Source organism: Globicephala melas, chromosome 1 (assembly GCF_963455315.2).
Source record: "Globicephala melas chromosome 1, mGloMel1.2, whole genome shotgun sequence".
Taxonomy (NCBI): domain Eukaryota; kingdom Metazoa; phylum Chordata; class Mammalia; order Artiodactyla; family Delphinidae; genus Globicephala; species Globicephala melas.
In genome coordinates this window covers 55663177-55690390 of record NC_083314.1, presented here as the reverse complement: position 1 = coordinate 55690390, position 27214 = coordinate 55663177, and the positions used below count along the sequence as shown (strand labels likewise).

Below are 27214 nucleotides of genomic sequence, written 5' to 3'. Positions count from 1 at the left end.
ACTACTGAGCCTGCGCGTCTGGAGCCCGTGCTGAGCAACAAGAGAGGCCGCGATAGTGAGAGGCCCGCGCACCGCGATGAAGAGTGGCCCCCGCTTGCCACAACTGGAGAAAGCCCTCGCACAGAAACGGAGACCCAACACAGCCATAATAAATTAATTAAAAAAATTTTTTTTCACAAGTGAAGAGCTTTATTTATCATTATATTTAAATTTATATATATATATATATTTATTTATTTATTTATTTAGTGAGAGGCCTCTCACTATCGCGCCCTCTCTTGTTGCTCAGCACGGGCTCCAGACGCGCAGGCTCAGTAGTTGTGGCTCACGGGCCCAGTTGCTCCGCGGCATGTGGGATCTTCCCAGACCAGGGCTCGAACCCGTGTCCCGTGCATTGGCAGGCAGATTCTCAACCACTGCGCCACCAGGGAAGCCCTATATTTAAATTTCATCATGTCAAAGTATGACACACTCTATACCTTGCACAAAACTCCATAAATTAAATATATAGTTCTCAAAACTCAGATAATGCCCAGAGAAAGATCATATACCATACAACTTAAATAGCAGCTACTCTAAAGCAGTCTGCCTTTAAATGCATACAGAATTGTGTATTCAAAATGGAATTTTAATCAGTCCCATCTACACTGAATGTTTCTTTCAAATCTGTTATTTGGAATAATTGCTAACATTTATTGAGTATTCATCATGTGCCAGGTAACTTTCTAAGCCCTTTAACAAATATTGTCTCATTTAATCCTCAAACAACTGTATGAGGTCGGTTATTATATTCCCAGTTGACAGATAGGAAGATAAAGAAATTAAATAACTTGCCAAAGTCATACAGCTAAAAATGCCAGAGCCAGAATTTGAACCGAGACAGTCTAACACCAAAGTGGGTGCTCTTACCTCCTTCTTGCACACTGCCTTTCAATAGGGATCAATTTCAAGGCAAAATAAGCCCTACTAAGTTTGACTACTTAAAAGAGAAATTCTATGAATTCCAAAAGGATTTTAAAGTCTATCTAGGTGAGAGAAAGACTACTAGCTCTGAAAGGACTGGTATTGAGAAAACATTTCCCTTGAGTAATTTAATACTGCAGTAATGTGAAATAGCCCAATCCATGCATTAAAGATTAGAAAATGGTTTATACCTATTTTACTTTCTCACTCCATACTCAATAATGTGCAATTTTGCCCTGCCAGATAATTAAGAGGTTAAAAATATAGCTTGACTTAATATTTTACTGCCCCAATATTCTTCCTTCCAACTGTAAGGAAAAAGGTCCTCTTACTTGCTTTCTAAAACCAATCCATCAACCAATATTCTTGATCTCCATGTCCCTTTACATTTCCCTTGGGCACCATCTCCCATGTTTATTTCAAACCTCTATCATCTCTAATCTCTACTTCACAGGATACTTTTCTTCCACTGCCATGCATATTCTTGTATTCCTAACACTAAAAACGTTTTGTTTAAATCCTACTCGTCTCATTCGTTTTGAGACCAATTTCCTGGAAATATGGTATACAACTATTGCCTTCACTTACTAATAAATATTTTTTTGGAAATCTTCAGCAACCTCTCTTATGAATCCATCACTATAAAGACATGGCACTTTTGAAGATTACCAATAATATTTTTGTGAAAACCATGGCCAAATACTTGATTCATCAAGTTTGCTCATCCTTAGTCCTCTAAACTTTGTTACCTTGCTTTTTTTCAGACACTCAATTATTTCTCCTCCTTGTTTCTTATGGTTCCTGCTGATTCATTTGCTGATTCCTATCCTTCCCCCAGTTCCAACAGTGCGTGTCTCCCCAGACTCTGAAATCACTCATTCTCCATATAACATTCATTCTACATATGACTCCTAAATCTCTATTTTCAGACCTTTGCACCTGCATTTCCAATTTCCTGTAAAACATTAAACTTTTTTGTACTCAAACTCATTAAGTTCAAAGCTAAACATTATTTTACAATCAATCTTTCCTTTCCAACTACCCTGTTTCTCAATAATAATTCCACTCTTCCTTCTCATTTTCCTTCCTGCCCCTTAAAATACTCCTTAGTCATCTTTTACTCTTCCCTCAACTTCACGTTTACATCCGAATTAGCATCAAATTCTGACATATTTCTTAAAAGCATACATACTAGCCCTCTCAGATTTGGCCTTCACTTGCATTCTTAATTAGAGCCACTTCTCTTATTCCAGTCTTAACCCCTTTCCCCAAATCCATGACTAGTTTCTCCACAGACACCACTTTTATCTTGTCATTATCTTGCTTGAGATCCCATAACAATTCCCACACATCTTCTAAATAAATGAAGCCAAAACTTCTCTGCCTGGGTTTCAAGGCACGAGATCATATTATCTGATCCTATCCAGGTTCATTTTCTACTACTTCAGTTCTTACCCCAAGATCCATGGACAAAGGGTCTTTCCTAAATCTAAAAGCCCTCTAAGGTTGGATGCAAAATGGTGTATGCGTGTGTATTTGGTGGGAGAAGGGGGTGAAGAAAGGTCCAGGAGATGATTCTTTAAACGGTTAAGAGCCACTGCCCTACACCCAAACATGCCCCCTTGCCCTAGGCTGCTCATCACCCTCCTGCTCTTCATGCCTGTCATGTTTGCCTCTGCTCCCGGACTTCTTTATTCAACCTATTGCCAATTAAGACTACTTCTCTACACCCATTTGTCTGGCCAAATCCAATCTACCCTTCAAGTTTCATCTCCTCAGGAGAAGCTTCCAAGTATCCACAGAGCTAGCTCTCCGGCCAATTCCTCTTGCACTTGCAGTTCAGAACACACAATTACAACTCAGTTGTTTTTCTTGTGCTAAGTCCGTGAAGGAAGGGACCCTGACTTAAATCACTTTTGTACATCGTCACCTAACGCCAATGCTAAGCAGGTCGTGTGAAACACATCTGAACCCCCAAGTATTGTAAAGATAACGACCACACAACAGGACAAAACACAAAGTTTACTGCCACGCCTGGACCAATAACAAAGAATCTTACCAATAAAATGCCGTGATGACGCTGTCAACCATTCCCTTCACGAATCATTCTTCAAGTCTGGATCCAAAACTACGTCGAAACTGAAATCCCCTGAAGTAAAACAGCCGCCAAAATGACAGCGAAGGGTTAAGTCCGGAGGAAACCCTGGCGCTCCCAAATTCCCTCTCGCTCCACCACAGCTGGGTTCACGACGGACGCAAACGGGCCCAGTAAGGAGACCTCCGCTCCCGCAGGCGCCAGCCGAGCCCGACACTTCACGCCGGGAAGGACATTTCCGCTGACTCAGCCACCCAGCTCCGCGACCCTCGCTCCTGCGGAGTCTGCTTCAGCCCACGGAGGGAAAGGGCAAGGGACAGTGTGTCCCAACGCGCCCCTCTCCACCTGAGGCCTCAGGGGCCAACGCCGGCTCCAAAAATCCCGCCGTTGAGAAGCAGCAACTTTGCGTTCAGCCGCCTCCTCAGTTTAAAATCGTTTCCCGACTCGCTCTGCGGCAGGACGCTGGACGCCTCCATGGCGCCGATTCCAAGTCAGTGAAGCAACTAAGGTTGCCATTTTAACTGAGGGCACGGGAGCGCTCTAACCATTAAAGTCTACTTTCCTAATCGCGGGGTGTTCATCTTCCGCGCTTTTCTACCGGTGCTCAGCGGTCCTTCAAACTTCCGCCCGTAGTAAAGATGGCGGCACTCCCTCTGTTCTGATTGGTTGACTCCCTCCACCGTAATCTTGGTTGTTCGTGGGGTGGGTAAAGGACAGCTTGGCTCCCAGCGGCGATCTGTGTGTGGTTTCGGGCCCTAGAAACATTTTGGATTTGCTTTCATTCCTCCTTCTGAAGACCCAAGGTCGGCCACCAGGTTTGGGAGATTTGAAACGCGGGGCTGATTTTCCTCCCTGTTTTCCGGTTCTGCCCGCGGGAACCTTCGAGGAAGCGTGGAAGGATGGGAAGGGCGTGCGCCTGCTGACCGGCCCCGTGTTGCCTCTGCGTGGCCGCGGTGTCCCGCCTTGGCTGCTCTATGGAATCGTACGCTTGTCACTTCAGGCCGAAGCTTTGTTTGTTAATAGAAGTGAAACGGATGCGTTGAGAGGGGACAAAGATTTTAAAAGGCCCTTCCCCTACCCAACTTCCCCAAAGGCCCCAAAGACTGCAGATTTATCTAGTTTGCCGACACGAGCTCTTGAATGTTCAGCGGACAAGGGCTTAAATATAAGAGAGTGGGAACTCCTAACATTTTAAGGGATTTGTGTGTATTTCCAAAACTGACTTTTGACCGCCATCCAACACCTGCTGCGTGAGATTCCTGAGCGTCTCGCCATCCTGCGGCTCTAACATGTTCTGTTGGTTAAGTCGGCTGTACAGGGGTTTATCCAGACCCACTAGAAGGACCACACAGCTGATCTGGGGTTCTTTCTCCCGAAGTCTGGTACTGAGTTCACAGAGGAGAATTCCAGGTGAATGTAGTGAAGAGGTTTGTCCTCTGAACAGCCCAGCCCTTCCTCCTTTTCTCTGCAGCAAGAGTGCTTATTCCATTTTTCCCCTAGTCTCGACTGCATAGCTTTATGTGTAGAAGCACATCATTCACCCTTTTCATTTCTTATAATGTAGTTTTCTCCCTGGAATTTAAAAAGAGCAGAAAAGTAACCACATGAATAGGCTATTCATTAAGCTCATGCTGTGAATAAGAAGCCTAAAAAATTCTTTCATACTTGAGAATACTTTAAATAGAGTTTTCAAATGTACAAGTGACTATTTCACTCTAGATTCATACTACAACCAGTTACTGCACCGTCAGATTTATGAAATTCCCAAGATCCTATTTCATTTGGGGAAGAAATGTGCACTATTAAGAACAGTGCGTTTTAGGTTAATGCAGATGCTGGGTGATCAAAAATATTTATATTCTTAACACAAGGCAAAAATTTACATTAAGATAGTTATTCACATGGCTTTTGACACATTTGCAGGTAAATTTAATAGTGATTGATTACAGTCTTCAACTTTATAAATTTCATCCATTGATATGAAAAAAGATGGTATGATTTGAGAGTCTATCCTCAAACAATGTGCAAATGATATATTTTTAATCTTACTTTTTTTCGTTTCTTTAAGAACTCAGTAGTTTTGTTGCCCGGACCAACACGTGTGGAGAGTTGCGTTCTTCTCACTTAGGCCAAGAAGTCACCTTGTGTGGATGGATTCAGTACCGAAGGTAGATAGAGGCAGGTGTTTTACGTATGCATGATGGTGGTTTTCCTAAGGCAATTTTAAACTGCTATTAATTTTTAACCAGTCAGAAGCATAAAAGCTTTGCAACTCCTGTAGGAGTCTCAGAAGTCATTGAATTTTCAGTTTTGTTTTTGTTTTGAAAGACTCAAATAGTGTCACTCCCAGTAAGTACTAGTAACATCTGTTGAACGGTATAATAAGTATGATCCACCAAGGGACAGAAATGTCCCTAGGTTTACTAAGATTGAAGAGTGCCTAGGACCAGTAATTGGGTAAGCTGGTAAGCTTCCATAGCATAAAAAAGCATAGTTTTTGCTAAATTTAGGTAGAGAAAAAGTCTAAAAACATGAACAATGATTCCTTAATGTTAGAGGACATATTATTGTTGTTGTTCATCTCTATATTCCAGAACATACCTGAATGGAACATTAATTCACAATGAAGAGATCCAAAATACATAGATTGAGTGATTTTCCTAAAGAATATGTCCCAAATGGGTGGATATTTGACCCATACATTTGGTGAATTTTATCTCCTGAAGGAAAATTTGAGGAGGCTTTCTGTACCTCTTCTTGGTACTAAGAACTGTATGAGAAATGTTGGTTGAATGCTAAAATATTGGGATTTGGGGGACCTTTTGATGGCTTATAGAGGTATTAAGTTAGTACTGGACCTCTTCTAGAAAATTTTAGATTACATCTTATTTTTAGGAAAATAAGAGATTTTTTATTGCCGTATTTTAAAAAATGACCAATCAGATGTCTCTAATATGCTAAAATCTTACCTTTGGATTTTAATATATGGAAAGTTTCCAATTTTAATTCAAATTTCTTATAAAGACTTAAGCCAATAAAATTTTCTAAGTTTTAAAATCTGCCTTTTCATTAATAAGCCATCTGGATAGCATTAGTAAGCTGTACATATAGCTACTAAAAGTTGAAATTGTAAACGAAAAAGTTTTTCATTAATAAGCTACAAGATAATTACACAAATATAACTATGAATGCATATTATTATAAAAAAGCAACATGTGAAATTGCATGGGTTTTTTATTTGTTTTGCCTGCTTAAATTTTGGTCTCAAAGATTTTATCCTAATATGTTCACTTTCTTCATTAATCAGGCAAAACATCTTCCTGGTCCTAAGAGATTTCCATGGGCTTGTTCAAGTTATCATTCCTCAGGATGAGGTAATAGAAGTTTCCTCCTGTTATCTCCAAGCCTCTTTGATGCTGTGGTTAGAATAAATGAAGCATGTTGGATAAGTATGTTTGAGGTTTCAAATTAAGAAGTTTATTGTTATGGGCTTCCCTGGTGGCGCAGTGGTTGAGAGTCCGCCTGCCGATGCAGGGGACACGGGTTTGTGCCCCGATCCGGGAAGATCCCACATGCCGTGGAGAGGCTGGGCCTGTGAGCCATGGCTGCTGAGCCTGCGCGTCCGAAGCCTGTGCTCCGCAACGGGAGAGGCCACAACAGTGAGAGGCCCTAGTATCGCGAAAAAAAAAAAAAAAAAAGTTTATTGTTAATGAAAATTAAAACTACCATAAGCCACATTAAAACAGATGACAAACTGCGAAAAACTATGTGCAATTCATGTCACAGACAAAGGGCTAATTTCTCTAATATCTAAAAGGCTACTACAAATCAATTAAAATTTTTTAAAAAAATACCAGTGCTGAATATGAACATAAAATTTATAGAAAAAAAATATAAATGGCTATTTTTCTATATGTCTGTAGACATGAAAATATGCCCAACTTCACTCATAGGCAGAGAAATATGAATTAAAGCTACACAGAATTGTTATTTTTTATGCACTGGATTGAGAACACACTGTGTTTGGGGAAACAAGTGCTCATACATTCCTGGAGGGAGTATAACTTGGCACTAGCTCTATGGATGGCAATATCAAAATTATAAATGCATATATCCTTTGAACCATTCATTCCACTTGTAGTCAATGATCTTAAAGCTATCTTACACGTAGACTTACATAGATGCAAAATGACACAAATACAAGGTTATTCACTGCTGAAATATTTTTAATCGAAAGAACAATCTAGGGCTTCTCCAGTGGCGCAGTAGTTGAGAATCTGCCTGCCAATGCAAGGGACACGGGTTCGATCCCTGGTCCGGGAAAATCCCACATGCTGCGGAGCAACTAAGCTCGTGTGCCACAACTACTGAGCCTGTGCTCTAGAGCCCATGAGCCACAACTACTGAGAGCCCGTGTGCCGCAAGTACTGAAGCCCGCGCATCTGGAGCCCGTACTCCACAATGAGAGAAGCCACTGCAATGAGAAGCCCGTGCATTGCAACGAAGAGTAGCCCCCACTCGCCGCAACTAGAGAAAGCCCGCGTGCAGCAACAAAGACCCAACACAGCCAAAAATAAATAAATAAATAAATAAATAATTTTTTTGAAAAATAAAGAACAATCTAGATGTTCCCCAATAAGAGACTGGTGTAAAAAATAATGTACATCCTTACAGCTATGGAAAAGACTGAAGAAGCTTATTATGTACTAATATGGGAAAAAATCCAAGGTATATTGTTAGATATAAAAACAGGATACAGAAGAGCATGTAGAGTGATATTATCTGTACTAAAAAGGGCATGTATATGTGTGTGTATGTTATGAACTGTCCCTGGAAGGACACATAACATTGGGTATCTCTGGGGAGGGGAATTAAGGAGCTGGAGAGAGACTTTTCACTGTAGATCTGTTTATACTCTTTGAATTTGAGCCATGTGAAGGTACTACCTGCTCAAAAAATAATTACCATTAAATTCAGATAAAATAAAGTACTCTCATCATGTTGCTGAACGTCACTGGTTTCTATTTTGGTAATATTTACAAATGTTTGTACACCTGAGAAAAATAAGATTTACTCTGCTTTTAATGTTTGAAGTAAGTAAAGAGCCATGGGTTATCTTTCAGGGATCAGGATGCAGAGATGAGCATAGCTAACCCAGGAGAACTCCTTCACTTTGGACTCCATTATTGCTCTTGGATTTAACTGCCCCTAAGGCTAATCCTGGAGACAGTTGCCTTTAAAGTATGTGGGAATTGTTTGCATTAATCATTCTTCTCCTTATTTTCCTTTAAGGAAAAAAAATTTTAATTCTTAACTAATAGTTTTACTTGCTGTATTATACGGAGTCAAAATGGGGATGCAGTTTACCAAATTCTTTAATAAAGTCATTAAGAGAAGCCCCAGTATTTATTGCAATTAAGCTATGAGTATTAACATTTTTCTAAGCCATAATCTACAGTTGCTGCAGAGTCCTTTAAGTTCATTTATTTGTTGGAACTATTTTCCCCTCTTATTCTGTAGTCGGCTGCTTCTGTGAAGAAGATTTTATGTGAAGCCCCCATGGAATCTGTGGTGCAAGTGTCTGGCACAGTAATTTCTCGACCTCCAGGACAAGAGAATCCAGTTAGTAATTTAGAAACTGTCTATTTAAATTTTACCTGTGTACATGGGCACTGTCTGTCAACACATTCAGGCAACAGCGACTGAGTATCTATTAGATATCCAGCACTAAAGCTCTGCAGGTTCTACAAATGAACCTACAGATTTTAAAATCTTCACTGCAAACGTAAACACCTATGTAAATATGCATGTTAAGACATTTGGTAATGAGCTCATCAACCACAGATATACATAAGAATGTCAAAGTCGTACACAGACATTTATGTTTTAGACTATACACTATAAGCACCCCGTGTTTTACATATGTAAATAAATGCTTGTGTTTTATAAATATTCACTGTGTACATGTCCTGATGAGTGATTTTTAAAATAGGTCTTTTCTCTCTTTCTCTCTTTAAGAAAATGCCAACAGGTGAGATTGAAATCAAAGTTAAAACAGCTAAACTTCTGAATTCCTGCAAGAAGCTGCCCTTTGAAATTAAGGACTTCGTGAAGGTGCCGTCCTCTGTTACTAATAAAATAGAGTATCTAGAAAATGTTGATAACCAGTAAAGTGTTTTCAGAGTTTTTTAAAGAAAAAGTTTAACTTCTACAAAATTAAGCGTGTTATAGCTATATCATGAATTATTCTGTTAGTTTTACAATTTCCTGGTGAACTGTTCTTAAATATCAACAGTTCTTTAAGCTGTTGCAGCTCCTGAACACCTAGAATGTTTTTTCAGACAGCTGGAAACAAGGTTGTCTTTGAGACTTAGGTGTTATTTGTTCCATTTTGTTGCTATGGTTTTACATTTTGAGAGGAAATTTATGTTTACCTTAGAAATGGCCACATGGCATAGGAGATCCTGCATATATTAAGTTTAAGCCTCTAACAGTGATAAAATGTTTATAAGGCATATAAATGATTACTGTAATTTAGGATGTTCTTTGAGGAAGCTAGACAACACTGGATATGTAAGCCCAGCTAATTTTCAGCTTTGTCACAACTGTCTACAGTTGTAGACTTATATATACCTAATTTATAAACTAATCTATAAAGGATTTTTTTAATTGCATGGCCACTTAGTCTTACAATTGAGTTCCCAGTACTTAATATTTTAATTAGAAAAAGCAGTATAATTACAGAGTTGACCTTGTTGTGGGGAAAAAAAGGAAATATGCAGTTTTCCACCAGCTCTAAGCTTTTAGAAAGAGAAATGACAGGTAGTTCTTCTATTTCTATTTCTAGTATCAAAGAAATAAACTATTCCAGGGGAAAAGGTTGTCAGCACAGGAGGGATGCAGAGAATTCCAGCCTTGAAAATAAGCAGACCTTATCACTGTGTTCCTACTAGTACAGCTGTAGAGATTCGTCTGCTGTTCGCTTGCATTTCTTAAACTTGTCGTCCCATCCAGGTCATAAAGTCGTGGCTGTTTTTGGCCCTGGTATATATTTTCTAATGATCTTTGAAATCTTTACATTTTTTTTTTCAGGATTAAACTCCAGGCTTAAAAATGAATGGGTAGGGAGTTCCCTGGTGGCCTAGTGGCCTAGTGGTTAGGATTCCAGGCTTTCATGGCCATGGCCCGGGTTCAATCCCTGGCCGGGGAACTGAGACCCCGCAAGCCACGTGGTCAAAAAGAAAAAAGGTGGAAAAAAAAGAATGAATAAATGTTTAGTAAGGTAGGCAAATTTCAGTCAATGAAGTGTGGTTCACTGAAAAATGTAAAATCTATGCTAGTAACAAGCCTAGAAGTCATAGGAATTAAGGATGGTGGTGTGTGTGCACAAATGGTGGAAGCTAAAGATAGAGCTAAAGTTCTTAAAAATTCACAATCTGTATCTAAAGTTAATATCTTTTTAATATTTGAAAAATATTTAAACATAAAAAGCTTTAAATTTGTTTAGAAAACAGAGGCTCTTCGTTTGCGGTATCGCTACTTAGATTTGCGTGGTGTCCAAATGCAGTATAACCTGCGACTGAGGTCCCAGATGGTCATGAAAATGCGGGAATATCTCTGTAATCTACATGGTAAGGGAAGAAACAGTAATTTCCATGTGTTTTATCCTAGAACATAATTTAGTAACATAAAACATAATTTAGTTCCCTACTGGGTCATAAATACAGCCTTTTAAAGGTGATAGTGCCTGTTAATGTTGTCTAAGTATTTACCATCACTGTTGAAGGTGGACCAGCCCTTTGGTTGTTATCTGTAAGTTTTCTTAATTCTTTATCATGCTTGTACATCATTTGTTGGGAGCTCAAAAATGTCATGTGAATGAAACTAGACTCTTCAGTCAGTCCTGGGTTTTTTTCTACTATATTTGTGTTATTTTTGCTACACTAGCAGAACACAAGGAAAACCATAACAGTTCAGTACACAGAATCTATCAAACAGAATTATTTCATTACAAAATTACCAGCTTTATGAACAGAATAGGATTTTATGAAAATCTTCAGCTTCCCTCTTGAGTTTGTAGAAACCAGAATCAATATGCTTCATAGCTTATTTCAGTCAAAATTCCTAATTAAAGGGTAGCCTCAGATTTGTTGGACTGTATTGTAGACATCATATTTGGTAAATTCCCATCTATTAAATTCCGATATTTCTCTCTTTTTAGGGTTTGTGGATATAGAAACACCAACATTATTTAAAAGGACTCCAGGGGTATGTATATTCCTTAAATCAGCCTACTAATAATGTCCTGTTAGTTATGAAACTGGACCACTTGCTTTTATATTCCCTTAGTTCTATTTCTTTTATTTATTTTACTGCCTTAGGATGTTCACACTAACTAGGTATTTTAAGAGTTGAGCAAATTATATGGGTCAGTACTTTTAGTCAGAATCCTTTAATCCTACATCATTTTCTTTCTATTGAGGTTTATAGCTACAAATCAATAATGAATTGGTTCATTAAAAATAAATCCATTGAAAAATAAATAAATAAAAATAAATCCGTTGTTCATTAAGAACTGACATTTTCAAACACTGATATTTATACAGTCTCTGGACTTATAAAATTATAGTTTAAATTTAGAAAAGCAGTTAGGAATTACTTGAATAGGAATTGACGCACAAAATCCTTTTTAGCTAGTAACAGGATTGGGCATTCATTTCAACAAGCATACATTTAATACTTGCTGTATACAAATATTTAAAGCCTACTATGTGCAAGCCTTTTGGGGACTAAAGGATGAGCAAGAAATGATCTGTCATTGTGGGAACCTTGCTCTTTAGTTGATTTCATTGATGAACTGAAGTATTGACTTCTGCCAGTTCTTGAATTTGCTTTTTAATAATATCTCTGCTCTCCCTCTCTCTCATTCAAAGGGTGCAAAAGAGTTTGTAATACCATCCAGGGAACCTGGAAAGTTTTATTCTCTCCCTCAGAGTCCTCAGCAGTTTAAGCAGCTTCTGATGGTTGGTGGTTTAGACAGGTGAGCTTTCTTTATGATAGTACTGGTCAGAAAAGGAAAAGAGGGGGAAGAAAGGGGAAAAGGAAACACAAAATTGTCTAATCTCTTAAAAGAAGGTTTGAAAATGTATGAGAGTTTGGAAAATACTTGTAAAATACCCTAAAAATGTGTAGTCATTATGTAAAGATTTATTGGGTGACCATCGTGTACAAAGCTCTATGCTAGTAGATGGGGTAGGGGGTTAAAAACAAAAAAGAATAGGTTTTGCTCTCAAGGAGCTAATGAATCTAGTAAGACAAAATAGGATATTAAAATCAACTGTGATGTAAACCAAAAATAAGTATGTTGAGCGTTGCAAATTAGTTGTATTAAGAAGTTTGAAATTATATTGTTTTGGGAAATATCATTAAAAACTTTGGGAACTAGGCCTTCTGGGACAGAGCTGCATTTCAGCAGATGAAGATGAGAGTTGGAATGGCATAGCACAGGAAAGCTCAAGTGTATTCATGGAGCAGTGAGTATTTCAGTTTGGCTGAAGCAAAAAAGTGTGTATAAAGAAGCATGGACTGCCTTGCATGTCAGTCTAATATATGAATATCCAAAGGTGCCATTGTATATTTGTAAGACAATATATTGAGCAGTTAACTTCTCATGGGTCAACTATGTATCTGACTAGATTAGAGCATCATAAAGAATTTTAAAATCTCTTATGCCCTTTTAGTATCATTATTATTTTGTACCCTGCATTGCCAGGAACTTTTGGGGGAAAGTGTGTGTGTGTTTCTAGAATCCTGACTCAATTAACACTATTTTCCATTTGTAGATATTTTCAGGTTGCCCGATGTTATCGAGATGAAGGATCAAGACCAGACAGACAGCCCGAATTTACTCAGGTACTAAGTTATATTCACTCATGTCTTACTGATTCAGCCTTGCTACAGCCAAGAATGTCAAAACCAGGATAGAAATTATATATATTTCTCATTACATTTTATCTATCAGATATTTAATTAAACTAACCTACAGTTGAGGCATTAGTTATTTAATTTTTGATCCATTTATAAAGAATATGGTCATAAACTAAGGAATGACAGATTCCTACAGTGTTTTAATGGTCATGATATGACAAAGTTCTTTAAAAAAATCTCTTGTGGGCTTCCCTGGTGGCGCAGTGGTTGAGAGTCCGCCTGCTGATGCAGGGGACACGGGTTTGTGCCCCGGTCCGGGAAGATCCCACATGCCGCGGAGCGGCTGGGCCCGTGAGCCATGGCCGCTGAACCTGTGCGTCCGGAGCCTGTGCTCCGCAACGGGAGAGGCCACAGCAGTGAGAGGCCCGCGTACCGCAAAAAAAAAAAAAATCTCTTGTGCACTAAAACAGACAATTCTGTATGTTGATATTTAATCTATTTATCTGGTCAGCGTCATCAAAACTATTATGATTTAGTTTCTGTATGATATCATATTAATTAGTATGGTACAGAAATCAGTAATCAGCACAAAAACCATAAGATTTGGAGTTGGACAAACCTAAGATCAAATGTAATGTAACTGTACATCATCAGGCAAGTCACTTAGCCTCTCTGAGCCTTAAGCCATGAGATAGTTGTGGGAACTAACAGTTTGATGTATGTAAAGCATTAGATGTACAGTAATATTTAACCTGCTTCCCCATGTATTAAGAACAGAATCCAATGGTAATTTGAAACAAGAGAAATATATAAATATGTATGTATATACTAATATTGTGGCTCTTCAAATTAGTTTCCATATGTTGTTTTGGTTTCAGATTGACATAGAGATGTCCTTTGTAGAACAGACTGGCATCCAGAGTCTAATTGAGGGTTTGCTCCAGTATTCATGGCCCAGTGACAGAGATCCTGTGGTGGTTCCTTTTCCTTCTATGACTTTTGCTGAGGCGTTGGCCACCTATGGAACTGATAAACCTGACACTCGCTTTGGGATGAAGGTACTTTTCTTCACTTTTCCAAGACTCTGCCCTCGAATAGTCCTATAGTCTTTTGAACTATTTTGATGTTTACAACCAGTCACACACACTGTTATATCATATTTTTTGTTGTTACCTTAGCTTGTTACTTTTGTTGTTACCCAGCTATAGCAGGAGAGAATAATAGCATGTTAGCATTACAGTACCTTTTCTCTATCTACTGTGTTCCAAGATTCATTTCCAAGAGCAACGTTCTTGCTATAACGTTTTTATTACTGACAAGTTATTAGTTACATGGATATGAATGGTAACTTGAAAGGAAAAAAACAAAAAACCTGTTCTTTCCTCTTGAATTTTTCTTAAGCTAAAATGGCACTTGGAAGGCAAATGATTAAGAGTCATTTATCCTTTTTCCCTGGTCTATAAAGAGCTCAAACATATGGAAACGTTTATTCACATTGTTAAGATCTACACATATTTAACTAAGGGTACAGTAGAACTTACACAGAGCAGCTTTCCTTAGCAGGCCTCTTATTATTTGCTCTTAGACAGCAACAGCCCTTCATCACTGTAAGCTGGTGACATTTCTATATCTCAGTTCTCAGTGCAGATTCCTTAGAAACCGAGTTCTGCTTGGTCCACGAATAGGCAGTGCTCAATTCTCAGAATGAAAAAAACATAGCACACAAAAAAGCCTATTTACAGCAGCCAGCTTGACTACTCCATGTTTCTTCTCTTGTAATATGAAATGGTGGTTCTTAAGTCAGACTACTTAAGTTAAATTCTGGCTCTGCCACTTACTAGCTGTGTTATCTTGGGCAAGTCATTTCTTTCTCTGTGCCTTGGTTTTCTCATCTATTAAATGGGGATAATAAGAGGGCCTGCCTCATACTCTTGTTGTGCAGATGAAATGAATTATTACTAATGAATAATTAGTACATTAACACTTGTCATGGTGCCCAGCCCATGGTAAACACTCTATGAATGCGCTCTATAAACATTAACAAGATCTACTTTCCTCTTTAAAATATTGTTTGTAAAAGGTTTTGAGGGACTTCCCTGGTGGCGCGGTGGTTGGGAATCCACCTGCCAATGCAGGGGACACGGGTTCGATCCCTGGTCTGGGAAGATCCCACATGACGCGGAGCAACTAAGCCTGTGCACCACAGCTGAGCCTGCACTCAAGAGCCCGCAAGCCACAACTACTGAACCAGCGCTCTAGAGCCCGCGAGCCACAAGAGAAGCCACCGCAATGAGAAGCCCATGCACCACAATGAAGAGTAGCCCCTGCTCGCCGCAACTAGAGAAAGCCCGCGTGCAGCGACGAAGAGCCAAATGCGGCTAAAAATAAATAAATAAATTTAGTTTTTTAAAAAAGGTTTTGAAAAAAAAATAAAAATAAAAAAGGTTTTGAGATAAACATTACTTCACGTTTAATTACCTTTTTCTGTTATCCACTTTCCAGATTGTAGATATCAGTGATATGTTCAGAAACACAGAGGTTGGATTTCTTCAAGATGCGCTTAGTAAACCCCAAGGAACCATCAAAGCCATATGTATCCCTGAAGGAGAAGTAAGTGGAGCACAATTCTATATTTTCTTTAAAATGTATATTTGGGAAGTAAATATGTTCAAAATTGGTACATTTAAACTTTAGAAAGAAAAATTCTCTTTAAATAAAAATGTATTTTTCATATAAAGTCTAATAGTGTCTCTAAAACTATAAGTAGAAAATGATAAAACTTTATGAATATGAGTTTACACTTTCGAGATCTAGAGCTTCTATTTTTCCTTTTAAATAATGCTGTAAAGTTCTCCTGTACTTCATTTGGGTTTATTTCCACCAGTGATGAGTATAAAATAGTATTCCTATTCTGTCTCCAGCCTCAGTTTGTCCAACAGCTCCCAGCCCCATATCAGCTCCAGCATAGCCCTTGCGTGTTGGTTCTTGGTCTTCTGACGCTCTGGGGTCTATTGCATTAATAATGGGAAGAGAAAGGAGGTGGAGCTATGAAAATCAAAAGGAAGGGAAATGAGGGTAGGAGACAGAAAGAATGGTTGGGTTGGGTTGGGTAAGCATGGACTCTTAAGTAATGGGGCATGTCTATTTTCTGTAGTTAGTAAACCTGCTTTGAAAATAATTTAAGAAGAGTTCTAAAAGTATTTTGAATAAGATTACTGTTTTGAAAGGCGATTCAGTTGGATACATAGCATATTAGTATATTTAAAATGGGGAGAAGAATTCAGTCTCATTACTTTTTTTTTCACTTCATATGTTCAGTGGAAAGTAATTTGGTGTCTGTATTCTAGTCCAGAAATATTGAATGTGTTTGGGTAAGCTCGGTATAACATATATTGCTTGTTATTATTATTTACCCCAATTGGAGTATGTCCAGTTCTTTCCCAAGTAGATTATAAGGACTGCAGGGTCATGAACCATGTTTTCACCTTTTTTATATCTCCCATAGCTAATTAAGTGCTCCATGAATATTAGTGATGATGATAGCCATAATGTCTCACTTAGAAACACATTGAGATAATTTAGAAAAGTAAGATATAAAGAATTTTAAGAGACTTGAAATAATCAAATTCTGAATCCTCTTATTGATTTTACTGATCCTTCACAATTCAGTTGCAAAGATTCATTTTGAACATATTATAGATACACAGTCTTCTGTGGAATACATTCACAGCTATTTCCAATAAGACCTGCATAATTAGAAAAAAAAAAATACACCCTGTAACAAGCCTTAAAATTTTGTCATTTGAGGGCTTCCCTGGTGGCGCAGTGGTTGAGAGTCTGCCTGCCGATGCAGGGGACACGGGTTCGTGCCCCGGTCCGGGAAGATCCCACATGCCGCGGAGCGGCCAGACCCGTGAGCCATGGCCGCTGAGCCTGCATGGGCTGGAGCCTGTGCTCTGCAATGGGAGAGGTCACAACAGTGAAAGGCCCGCGTACCGCAAAAAAAAAAAAAAAAAAAATTTGTCATTTGACAACAGAAATTAAATCTTTATTGAATCTTATTATTGTGATGGAAAAACACAAAATACTTGTTTCCCATTTCATTTCATAAACATGTTTGTGAAGCTAAGTGTCATACTGATGAGTTTACTTTTTCTTTCATCAGAAATACTTAAAAAGGAAAGACATTGAGTCCATTAGAAAATTTGCAGCTGACCATTTTAATCAGGTAAGGAGCAGGTTTTTTCCTTTCTTTTAGGGATTCTATATTTTTAACTGTTAATTGCTTGAGCTCTTATGCTATCATTAGTTTTGATGGGCTTGTTATTTCAGATCATTCTACTTTTCTTCTTTTTATTTTTAAAGTTAATCTTTCCCCTGGGTATAACTCCAAAACTTAAACTTAGTTGAATTCACCATTAATCAGAATGTGAAAGTCCAACCATAGCCTTTTAAAATAAACACTGGTACTTTAATGCAGTTGGGAAAATTAAATAGAGCCCCATGTGCCCAAGGTTTAAATGAAAGCATGGCAGGTATGAAAGAAAGACAGTATTCATTGTTCTTCCCATACCCTTTTTAGAATTATGAGTATACCTTTCCTTTGACAGATACACTTTGTGTTCTTGGCTTGGTGAACAGTAGCACCAAAATATGGAGGAGGAGCAGGGAATGGGCATTCTTACACTGTCACTGGAAGTATAAATTACCTCAGCCATTTTGGAGTCACTAACTTTAAAAATAGTCATATTTTCATTTCCTTCCTGTGCTGAAGCTGCTCCATTGTTCTCTAGGCCAGAGCTTCCTGCATCTTGCTGCTTTGGTCATTCCTATTCCACTCGCCTGCAACCTGCCAAAAATTTTCAGAAATCTCTTCGCTCTGATATCCCTTCTCACCCTTCATTCCTTTTTTTTTTTTTTCATTTTGGTGAGATTAATTTTTAGATTCCTTTAGTATCGTTTTGAAGGGCTTTAGGGAGGGAATAGAGATAATCTCATGTACGTTCATTTTCTTTTGGAAACCAGAAATCTTTGTACTCCAGGAAAAATAAATCAACCCTGCTTTTTGAAAAATGTATAAGTCTTTTTCTTTGTCACAGGAAGTCTTACCTATATTCTTGAAAACCAATAACAACTGGAATTCTCCAGTTGCTAAGTTCATAATGGAGGAGCAAGGCTTGGGACTAATCAGACTGTTGGAGACCCAAGAGGAGGATGTGGTCCTGCTAACTGCCGGAGAGCATAAGAAAGCAGTAAGCAACATTACCTCCTGGCATCTGTGCTGTTGATGCTGAATGATGCCTCTCTTCTCCTGTGTGTACAGTACATATTTGAAATTGACTGTTAATTTCATAAATTGGAGCTGCTCTGCGTGAGTTTTTATGTCTTTTGGCACTGTAATAAAATGCACTGTATAAAAACTAGAGTTTTTTTCATCAGCTAACAGCCTACATTGGCATTGCTCACAGCGATTAGATCTGGCTCTAGGAAAGCCACTTAGGTAAAGAGCTATTGGTATTTGTTGTACAACTGTGAAAAAATATTTTCATTTTTGAAGTTTTACAGATTAAGAAAAGTTGGTTGTCCCAAACTTTTGTACATAATGCATTCCTGAAAATGTGGAGGGACAGATCAGACTGCTGGAGGGCTACTGGGCTGGCAGACACCCCTGGCCCTACTTGGTTGAGGCAGTACCCTTTTTCCTCAGGAGCAGCAGCTGGGAGGTGGTGCAGGCTGCCATGCACTGGCTAAATCACCATTCTTCAGGAGACTTATGGAACAATGGATTTAACTTTAGAGATCATTATAAAATATACAAAGTGTGGTATAAAACTCAAACATGAATATTGAAAATATACTGTAAAGATCAAACATGATAAAAATTCATCCTTGGGAATTCCCTGGCAGTCCAGTGGTTAGGACTCAGCACTTTCACTGCCGGGGCCCAGGTTCAGTTCCTGGTTGGGGAACTAAGATCCTGCAAGCCATGGGGCGCAGCCAAAAATAAATAAATAAATAAATATTCATCCTTACACTACAGTATAATATGATATCCTTATAGTGTCTGATTAGTACTTTATCAAGTTCATTCTTCTAATTTATATTTGCACTGTGCCTATTTATCATTATATCTTCCAAAGGAAAAGTTTCAGAGTTCGGCTACAAAGCTAAATATAATCCACTGTCCTTACCTTTCCCTGCAATAGTAGAGTGAGGAAAGCTATGTAATTACAACTTTTCTTGATATTACACCCTTCTTTTTTTTTTTTGGCCACACCACGCAGCTTGTGGGATTTTAGTTCCCCGACCAGGGATTGAACCTGGGCCCTCGGAAGTGAAGCATGGAGTCCTAACCACTGGACTACCAGGGAATTCCCTACAGTCTTTTTTTTTTTAATTAATTCATTTATCAACATTAGTTTTTAATACCAGCCATAAGCCAGTACTGTTAAATTTGCTGGGGGATGCACCAGTTAATTACAAATTTTATTGTCAATGCATTTCTTAAAAAAGAATTTGGGATTTTGTATTAAAAATCCTGCTGCAAATTCATTTGGCTATTAAACTTTCCCCTGGCATGAACTAAAACTGCTCCTGTTCTCTTCCCAGAAAGGCATCACTCTAATTTCTATTGGGACTTCCTTGAGAGAATGCTAGAAAGCAGATTTACGAGGAATAACATTAGCATTCTGAAGATGTCACAGTGAAGGTGCCCTTTGTGGATATCTAAGTGTCAGATAGAATAGGCTACAGAGTGACACCCTGTGCATGTCTGCAGGCATGTCTCCTGTTCTGACTAATTGCCCTTTCTCAGGGATGCCCTGCCTGTCACCATTAGCACTTATCACAGCACTCTCTGTTTGGCCACAACTATTGCAAGTACTTGGTGTATATTAACTAACTTAATCCTCATGCCAACCCTATTGAGAGAAGTATTGATACTGTTACCATTTTAAAAGATAAGAAAACTGAGGCACAGAGGTTGAGAATTTGTTCACACTCACACAGCTAGGAGGTAGAGGAGAGGAGCCAGGTTTCTAACCCACAAAGTCCAGGTCCAGAAGTCACCTTCTTAATGTAACCTCTAATCCATACTGTCTGTCTAATAACAGCCAACATTATTGAACATTAAGTGTGTTCCAGGCTCTCATCAGTTCCTCACCACAACCCTTCAGGAACAGTAAGGAAATAATAATCATAATAGCTGGTTCGTATTAGAGACCTTATCTGACTTGATCTTCACAACAGTCTTTGGAGTAGATATTTCTATCTCCATTTTACTATGGAAAAAGGTGCAGAGAAGTTAGTCGCCAAAGTGAGATACAGACCCAGGTTAATCAAGCTCTGATACCTGTGTTCTCAGTCACTGTGTTGGCAGATACTCACCAAGTCGGCTGAGTCTGACGATTCTCAACCATGTCGCAGTCAGATCATCCTCAGATCTTTCTCTCCTGAGAGGCTAAGAGCATCTCATCTGTAAATTGGCTAATCCTTTCTCAGAGAAAGGCCTGGCTTTAGAATCCATGTTGTGTCATTTTCTGCCTACTCTGTCACAGCAGTTAGCTCAACGTTCGTATCTTCTGTTTGCAGTGCTCTTTGTTGGGAAAATTACGACTGGAGTGTGCTGACCTTCTAGAAGCAAGAGGAGTGGCGCTTCGTGACCCAGCTCTGTTCTCTTTCCTTTGGGTTGTGGATTTCCCCCTCTTCTTTCCCAAGGAGGAAAATCCCGAAGAGCTGGAGACAGCCCATCACCCGTTTACTGCTCCCCACCCCAGTGACATCCACCATCTTTACACTGAGCCCCAAAAGGTAACATATCTATACTTCCAAGTTAAAAGGAAATATGGAAACAAGGCAAAGAACTTCAGGTTTCATAGTCTGACTCAGTTCTAGAAGCCCCAGTAGAAATTGCTGGGTTTAAGCCATTGTATCTAAGTAGCTACAGGGTCTTCAACGTACAGAACAGAAAACCAGAGATTTTCTCTAACATAGAGGCTCTTTGAATCTTCTAGGTCCGTAGCCAACACTATGACTTGGTTTTAAATGGCAGTGAGATAGGAGGTGGTTCTATCCGAATTCATGATGCAGAGCTGCAGCATTACATCCTGGCAACAGTACTAAAGGTAACATCATCTTCTAACTTGGCCTTTGTAAAAAACTGTAATATTTGTCTGTTTTGTTAAAATTTGTTATGAATGGAGGATTCACTAGATATAGAATAGTATCTGCTTATTTCTCTACCTTTAGTGTTAGACTTTGAAAAATAAATAATAATATGTATTTTTTAGTGACTACTATATGCCAGGCACTAGGTACCTTATACACATGGACACATTTAATCCTCACAGTTACTTTTTTTTTTTTTAATTTATTTTTGGCTGCACTGGGTCTTTGTTGCTGCGCATGGGCTTTCTCTAGTTGTGGTGAGCGGGGGCTACTTTTCGCTGCGGTGCACGGTTTTCTCGTTGCGGTGGTTTCTCTTGTTGCAGAGCACGGGCTCTAGGCACGTGGGCTTCAGTAGTTGTGGCTCGTGGGCTCTAGAGCACAGGCTCAGTAGTTGTGGTTCGCGAGCTCTAGACGCAGGCTCAGTAGTTGTGGCACATGGGCTTAGTTGCTCCGTGGCATGTGGGATCTTCCCAGACCAGGGCTCAAACCCATGTCCCCTGCATTGGCAGGTGGATTCTTAACTACTGCGCCACCAGGGAAGTCCCTCACAGTTACTTTTTAAATTAAGACCTTTATTCTACTCATTTTAAAGGTAAGAAACTGAGGCAGATGAATTAATTTGCCCAAAGTCACACAGCACAGAAGCTGAGCCAGGATTCGAATCCAGGCAGGTTGGTTCTTGAACCCAAGCTCCTAAACTCCTAACCACTGCACTGCTCAAAAAAGGATGCAGTCTGAAATGACTGAAAATGTTGATAATGCTAGAGAAAGAGAGAAAGGTTTGAAAGGATTTTATGTCACTTAGTATTTGAGGTGGGGGTAGATTTTAATGACAGAGAGTGGGTTAGTCAGAATTTTCAAAAGAAGAGTCTCTATAGATGCAAGCCTAAGAATCTGCAGTTTGTTGATGACTCTTTAGGAGGCTAGGATAGATTTTAGGAAGGCAAATGTCCAAGAGTCTGATCCTAAAAGATCATTTTGTGGGATTAACTAACAGGGGTGAGGTGGGATAGAGGAACTTTATTTCTTTTTTTTTATATAAATTTATTTATTTTATTTATTTATTTTGGCTGCGTTGGGTCTTTGTTGCTGTGCACGGGCTTCTCATTGCCATGGCTTCTCTTGTTGTGGAGCACGACTCTAGGCACGCAGGCTTCAGTAGTTGTGGCTTACGGGCTCAGTAGTTGTGGCTCATGGGCTCAGTATTTGTGACTCGCGAGCTCTAGACGCAGGCTCAGTAGTTGTGGCACATGGGCTTAGTTGCTCCGTGGCATGTGGGATCTTCCCGGACCAGGGCTCAAACCCATGTCCCCTGCATTGGCAGGTGGATTCTTAACCACTGCGCCACCAGGTAAGTCCCAGGAACTTTATTTCTAAGAATAGGATTGGAGAACTCTACACCAAATTCCCCCTTTAGCTTTAAAAACATTGCAAACTCCCTTGACTTTTCTCCTCTTAAGCCAAAGCCCCTAGTGTTTCCCAGCCTATTTTTTTCATTCCTTTCAAGCTTCTCAAAATGTCAGTGAGAATACATTGCTTCCACTTCTTCCCTACCCACCAGTGTTTCTCAGCCCTTCTGCACATTAGAACAGAATCACCTGGAAAGCATTAAAAACAAACAAAAAATACACTCACTGCTCCTTACCAGACCAATTAAATAAAAAGCTCTAGATGTGAAGCTTGGGCATTTGTTTCTTAAAAGCTTGCCACTTGATTGTGATCTGTAGACTGGTTAGGGAACCATTTCAGACACATTTTCAACATTTCTACAGGCATTGCCTCACAAAAGTAACTTGCACAGTCACCAAATCCAGCGGTCTGTTGTTGGCCCACACGCCATCCCACCTTCTGGCAGCATCAGCATTGTTGCCCTTCTAATAACGTTCTCTCCTCTTGGTCCCTCTGACAGATCCTGTTCCTTCTTTCATCCTACCTTTCTGAGGCCACATCTCCATGTCCTTAATTGGTCTTACCCTGTCTGCATTACCAGCATAATAATAGCTGCATTTACTGAGCCCCAGACATTTCCCTGCATGTTGTAGTATCAGTGACTTGTCATATTCTCTTGCTAAACTGTAAACCTCTTAAGGTACTTTTTTAACTCAACTTTTATTTTCCCTTTAGCAACTAATTGTATTGTGTGGCACCTAGTGGACCCTCAGTGTGTATTTAAATTGAATTATCTTTTGAATTTCAGGAAGACGTGAAATTGCTCTCCCATCTGCTCCAGGCTTTAGATTATGGGGCGCCCCCTCATGGAGGAATTGCCATAGGTAAACAATCTGTCCTTTTACAAGCTAAATTTAATTCTGTATTTAATTCTGTAGCTCTAAGTGTCAAATTTGGACGCTCAGCTTATGGGGAAAGGGTGAGGTTAGGGGGAGTGGAGGAGTAAAGAGGGTAGGGGGTGAGCCCAAGGGTTCTAAAGAATTTAATTTGGTGTTTTTCATTTTGATGACTTTTTTTTTTTTTTTGGCCACACCATGTGGCTTGTAGGATCTTAGTTCCCCAACCAGGGATTGAACCCGGGCCCTCAGCAGTGAAAGCACCGAGTCCTAACCACTGGACCACCAGGGAATTCCCTGATGATATACTTTAAAAATATATTTAACCATTAATAAAGATAAAACTTAACTGATAATTTGCATTTGAAAGATTTTTAATAGAATGAAACTACAGTCTTAAGTCAACATTGCTCAAATCCCTGGAGGCTCACAGACAAATTCATAAGAGTGTGAAAAGTACTGCTCCACAGTATTCAGCTTGTGCGAAAGTAGGAATATGCCAGTGCCTTTTTTTTTTAATTAACTTTTATTGGAGTATAGTTGCTTTACAATGTTGTGTTTGTTTCTGCTATACAGCAAAGTGAATCAGCTATGTATATACATATATCTCCTCTTTTTTAGATTTCCTTTCTATTTAGATTACCACAGAGCATTGAGTAGAGTTCCCTGTGCTGTACAGTAGGTTCTTATGTGGAAACTAGAAAAATGATACAGATGAACTTATTTGCAAGGCAGAAATACAGACACAGACGTAGAGAACAAACGTATGGATACCAAGGGGGAAGGGGAGGGTGGGATGAATTGGGAGACTGGGATTGACATATATACACTACTATGTATAAAATAGATAACTAATGAGAGCCAGTGCCTTTCTGATGGCCTTGGTTGCTCACACTGCTTGTTTTATCAAACAAGGAAGAATGTGAGAAGTTCTAGGTAGCTTACCTAGATTGTAGGCTCTCAACAATAGGGACTTCCTTCTGTGTTTTTGGAGTCCCCTGCACAGCACTTAATTTTGTTCAACCTTCAGTAAGCCCTTGCTCAGGACTCATTAATTGCTGTGACTATTAATCCCAGTAGCATGTGAATATTAGTCCTGAGCACTTTTCTGGAATGAGATAAAAGAAACCTCTCATACAAACAAAAGTTCTCTAAAAAGGCAGGGAACTATGCTTAGCTGCAACTTATTAAAGGTTCTTACTTAAAAGTTTTCTACAACCTTTATAGAAAAATTAAGTCACCCCCAACCTTAGGTTACATTCTCATCTATTAACTTTGTATTTTACAGGGTTAGACAGACTGATGTGCCTTGTCACTGGAGCGCCAAGCATCAGAGATGTCATAGCCTTCCCCAAATCTTTCCAGGGGCATGACCTTATGAGCAATGCCCCAGATTCTATCCCGCCTGAGGAACTGAAGCCCTATCATATCCAGGTCTCCTGGCCAACAGACTCAGAAACAAAAAAGAGTTCATTGAATCATCCATGCCATCCAGAAAGTTGAGCTTTTGAGTTTTGTCCTCTTTGCTTCCCCAAGGCTAAAATCAGATCTGGAGTTCAGCCACAGATCTGACTTCAAGTTTTTAAATGGAAGGAATCCAGGCAACATTCTTCACCTCAATGAAGAAACAGACAAAAGGTATCCAATTTTAACGAGAGCATGCATTATTAGGATTATTTTATTTGGGACTTTTTTGAAGTTTCTTTTTACTTGGAGAGGTGTGAAACATGGCTTTTTGACAGAGTAACATAATGGCATAGTGTTTTCTAATCATGTTTTTCATACCCCGATAGTAGATTGTTCTCTTAGGACAGAGGTAATCAAACCATATGTGAAATGTGGGAAGATTCTTGCCCCTTTAGACTGGTCCATTGATGGAGGGGTCAGTTCAACCAGCCTCATCAAGAGAATCCTATAAAGGAAGCTGGATAATGACACTTCAGCTATCAACATAATATAGTGAGAAGCAACATGATATAACGTAAAAAATCACTGAAATAAAAGTCACAAGATCTTAATCAGTGCTTTACCTTGCAAGTTGTATAAACCTCTCTTAGCGTCCCTTCCTGCATGTGTGAAATGTAAGCAGTACTTGCCCTGGCTCCCTCACTGGCCTCTTCTTGCCAGAATCCTAGGAGATAATATATGTGGAAGATAGTGTGAGTAAAAATGCTTTGAAAAACTTTAAAGCATTACTTAAATGTAAGATGGTGATATTATTATCCATCTGTAAACAGTATACAGATATATCTATGTATTTTATAGTTTAAGGTTAAACAAAATGACATCTGTGGTAAAAGGAAAACAGTAATTTCATTAATCAGTATTCTGCTTATATTTCTATTTTTTAAAATAATCATTAATCCCTGAATAACACTTTCCCTCAATTATAAGTAACTGAAAATATTAATTGACCTTAAACCAACCTCAAATGTAGAAAAGTGAACACTGAAACTCATCGTGATTTTCTTACACGTTCTGTTGACACAAATAAAGGCTTATAATTAATTAGCAGTTATAAAATGGGAATAAGGCCTTGATTAATGACATTGTTCTTTTCTACTTTATCTTCACTTTTGCCTTGACATTCTTTTGATTTACAATTTACACCAAATATCAGTCTTATATTCCAGCCTATTTTTCTCAGTGCTGTAAGCAGTTTGATACTACAATCTTTCTGTTTGAAAATAAAATCAGCTTTGCTTCCAGGTCTAATTTGTTATGCTCAATAGGCTGTGAAGAGTGTGCCCTTCACTGATGCCATTAAGTGGAGCTTTTCCCAAAAGTTTGTCCTTTAACCCAGTCTCTCCCCATTTGTGGATGTACTCTGGAGCCAGAAAATTCTTGCTGGCAGAGTTCTTATGGTGAGAAAGGCATCCAACTCTGCCTACCCTTTCTCAGTGGAGGGAATTTCTAGAGATGCCCTTTATTAGGAAAGAAAATGCAACTTTACATTCATTTACCCCACATCTGCATTACCTAGTTTCTAAATATAATAAATTTACTATTAACTGTTTAGAACCTAATTCTGACCAAAATATTGTCTTTCTATCCTGGAAATGAGAGTTACAGAAGATACCCAAAATCCAGAGACTATTTTCTAGGCTACAGACACCAAAGGCCCCAAGTCCCCAGATGTCATACAATCTCGTGTTGGCATCACAGAGACCTAGTCACTTTGGGCATCACTCAGCTTTTCTTCAGTCCTGCCTGTCAGGAAAAAGAAAAGCTTTTTCTGAAATCCAGGGAAATGTCACTTTTTTTTTTTTTTTTTTTTTTTTTTTTTGGCCACACCACGCAGCTTGCGGGATCTTAGTTCCCTGACCAGGGATTGAACCCAGGCCCTCAGAAGTAAAAGCGTGGAGTCCTAACCACTGGACTGCCAGGGAATTCCCATTAATTAAATATTTTCTCAAAAATAAAGAACCTAGTTACTGATAAAGTTGGAAACAACACAACCAGAGTTTTGGAACACACAAACTGATTGTAAACTGTAAGCCAGGTTTCAGTTCCAAGTCCAATCTCCCCAGCCTCCTAGGGAATTTAGATTTATTCTATGTTGCAAGTTTTAAAAACAAAGTAAGCAACTGCCAGCTACAATATCGATAGTTATTACTGGCTTCAAGAGAGCTTTGTCTTATGAGCAATTTCTCCTTGTTGGGAAGAGATGTGTTAGATGATGAGTGTGACGTTTTATGCTCGTGGGCTTTGGCTTTTATGTCATTTTATGCTCATGGGCTTTGGCGGAATAAAACAATGCATCTATACAGCTGCACTG

The 27214-nt window shown here is 39.0% G+C and overlaps 2 protein-coding genes across 16 annotated transcripts in view; one reads left to right on the top strand and one right to left on the bottom strand.

Moving 5' to 3' along the window:
- CENPL (centromere protein L) overlaps positions 1-27214 on the bottom strand; it is a 50836-nt gene that overhangs the window by 13626 nt on the left and 9996 nt on the right. For 9 of the 15 annotated variants that reach the window (XM_060296214.2, XM_060296204.2, XM_060296218.2 and 6 more), the window contains 4 exons: positions 24382-25567; positions 15464-15584; positions 5108-6727; positions 3023-4630 (listed from right to left, as the gene is read on the bottom strand). The gene's annotated coding sequence lies outside the window, so the exon portion shown is untranslated. Of the gene's footprint in view, positions 1-3022; positions 4631-5107; positions 6728-14526; positions 14684-15463; positions 15585-24381; positions 25568-27214 lie in introns of all 15 variants that reach the window. The other 6 variants (XM_060296170.2, XM_060296176.2, XM_060296183.2 and 3 more) reach the window with 6 other exon arrangements.
- On the top strand, positions 3761-26687 carry DARS2 (aspartyl-tRNA synthetase 2, mitochondrial). The gene is made up of 17 exons (XM_030875445.2): positions 3761-4468; positions 5127-5226; positions 6366-6432; positions 8579-8680; positions 9077-9172; positions 10566-10689; positions 11280-11326; positions 11992-12098; positions 12901-12970; positions 13864-14043; positions 15488-15595; positions 17151-17213; positions 18085-18237; positions 20576-20794; positions 20998-21108; positions 23349-23424; positions 24725-26687. Exons 1-17 carry the CDS (start codon positions 4348-4350, stop codon positions 24937-24939), a joined length of 1959 nt encoding a protein of 652 aa, XP_030731305.1. The 5' UTR covers positions 3761-4347; the 3' UTR covers positions 24940-26687.